The sequence below is a fragment of the Tachysurus vachellii genome, chromosome 23 (assembly GCF_030014155.1).
Source record: "Tachysurus vachellii isolate PV-2020 chromosome 23, HZAU_Pvac_v1, whole genome shotgun sequence".
NCBI lineage: Eukaryota > Metazoa > Chordata > Actinopteri > Siluriformes > Bagridae > Tachysurus > Tachysurus vachellii.
In genome coordinates, this window is record NC_083482.1 from 683,338 (window position 1) to 685,837 (window position 2,500).

The 2,500-nt window shown below is 49.6% G+C and overlaps 1 protein-coding gene across 1 annotated transcript in view; it reads left to right on the forward strand.

Moving 5' to 3' along the window:
• The window catches only part of LOC132838870 (low-density lipoprotein receptor-related protein 1B-like), a 209,091-nt gene that overhangs the window by 117,377 nt on the left and 89,214 nt on the right, over positions 1-2,500 (forward strand). The window contains exon 28 of the mRNA XM_060859502.1: positions 1,437-1,568. Coding sequence (XP_060715485.1) covers positions 1,437-1,568 — 132 coding nt within the window. The remainder of the gene's footprint in view (positions 1-1,436; positions 1,569-2,500) is intronic.

The window sequence follows — 2,500 nt, forward strand, 5'->3', positions numbered from 1 at the left end:
CCTGTCAATCACAGCATCTCTAGTCAGTTGGACGTCTGTGAGCTGTTGATCCCAGTGAGCTGAGGGGAGACGGTGTGATCCTGCGTGAGCAGCATGACTCTGAAAAGATGTTGTCTGACTTCACGTGTCTCAGAGGAAGTACGTCTAATCCTCACCGTCTCGGCTGGCTGGAGGTGTCCAGTGACCGGGGAGAGGCGTCTGGTGGCAGAGACCTGACCGTGATTAGATTAGACAGAACATGGGGAGAAATAAACAAATAAATAAACAACGTCAGCTTAAATATCAGCTTTCAAAGTGTTATTAAAAAGAGCTCTCATAAAATGTCAGACGCGACCAGACGCTAGTCTGGATTTTTTGTCTGTCCTTAAACATACTGATTTCTTTTCTTTTCTCAGTGTCTTCTGTGTCTTTACCGTTCATTTATTCTGTAAATCTTTATAAAATAAAGCTGTTTTAGCTCAATGATCTAAACTAATCTGTATAGTGTGGATTTTCTGTTGGTCGTGACTTTCTCTTCAGGAAGGACAGACGTCTCACTTCTGCTGAAATAATGATGTGAAAACGAATGTTAAGCTAATTTCACAGCTTATTTATTTATTAAATATCTGTTTTATCCTCCTGCTGAACCGAATCTGCTGTACATGAGAACAACTTCAATAGAAATATAAATAATAAACTTGTCCTCTAGCTGTTTGTTTAAAGCTCGGAGTTTGAAACATTAATTCTGAGCCTGTGTGTGTGTTTGTCTGTGTGTGTGTGTGTGTGTTTGTGTGTGTCTGTGTGTGTGTGTGTGTGTGTGTGTGTGTTTGTCTGTGTGTGTGTGTGTTTGTGTGTGTCTGTGTGTGTGTTTGTGTGTGTGTGTCTGTGTGTTTGTCTGTGTGTGTGTATTTGTGTGTGTGTGTGTGTGTGTGTTTGTCTGTGTTTGTCTGTGTGTGTGTTTGTGTGTGTGTGTGTCTGTGTGTTTGTCTGTGTGTGTTTGTGTGTGTGTTTGTCTGTGTGTGTGTGCGTGTGTGTTTGTGTGTGTCTGTGTGTGTGTATTTGTGTGTGTTTGTGTGTGTGTATTTGTGTGTATTTGTGTTTGTGTGTTTGTCTGTGTCTGTGTGTGTGTGTTTGTGTGTGTGTTTGTGTGTGTGTGTTTGTCTGTGTTTGTGTGTGTCTGTGTGTGTGTGTGTTTGTGTGTGTGTCTGTGTGTTTGTGTGTGTGTGTCTGTGTGTTTGTGTGTGTGTGTGTGTGTGTGTTTGTTTGTGTGTGTGTGTCTGTGTGTTTGTGTGTGTGTCTGTGTGTTTGTCTGTGTGTGTGTGTTTGTTTGTGTGTGTCTGTGTGTTTGTGTGTGTGTGTGTTCAAAATAATTACCATATGATCAAATAATACCCGCAGTGAGAAGTGGAATTGAAAAATATCTCTCCCTCCCCCCTCCCCCCCTCCCCTGGTCTCAGCTCCCAACCCATGTGACAGTAATAGAGGGCGTGGTCTCTGCTCCCATCTCTGTCTCATCAACTACAATGACTCTGCTGCCTGTGCCTGTCCTTACCTGATGAAGCTCTCTCCAAACAACCATACATGCCAAGGTGAGACACACCCCCACCCACACCCCCTGAGGTGAGACACACCCCCACCCACACCCCCTGAGGTGAGACACACCCCCACCCACACCCCCTGAGGTGAGACACACCCCCCACCCACACCCCCTGAGGTGAGACACACCCCGACCCACACCCCCTGGGGTGAGACACACCAACACCCCCTGGGGTGAGACACACCCCCACCCACACCCCCTGAGGTGAGACACACCCCCACTCACACCCCCTGAGGTGAGACACACCCCGACCCACACCCCCTGGGGTGAGACACACCCCCACCCCCTGGGGTGAGACACACCAACACCCCCTGGGGTGAGACACACCCCCACCCACACCCCCTGAGGTGAGACACACCCCCACCCACACCCCCTGAGGTGAGACACACCCCCCACACACACCCGCAGGGGTGAGACACACCCACACCCCCTGGGGTGAGACACACCCCCACCCCCTGGGGTGAGACACACCAACACCCCCTGAGGTGAGACACACCCCACCCACACCCCTGAGGTGAGACACACCCCCACCCACACCCCCTGGGGTGAGACACACCCCCACCCACACCCCCTAGGGTGAGACACACCCCCACCCCCTGAGGTGAGACACACCCTCACCGACACCCCTTGGGGTGAGACACACACACACACACACACACACACACCCCCGATGTTAGATACACCCCCTGGGGTGAGACACACCCCCACCCACTGTATATGACCTTAAAGACATGGCTCCTCTAGCCTGTGGTCTGGAGATACACCCTTCTTTGACCTTTTATCAAACCCTGGCAACATCACTGACAAATGTTATACCAAGGTCCAGTAGTAAGTATTTTAAACTTAAAAAAGGAAATCGGTGATCTTGGAGCAATTACATTCTGTCTCAGGAGAGTTGGGTGACCTAAACTCACAAGACGGAGG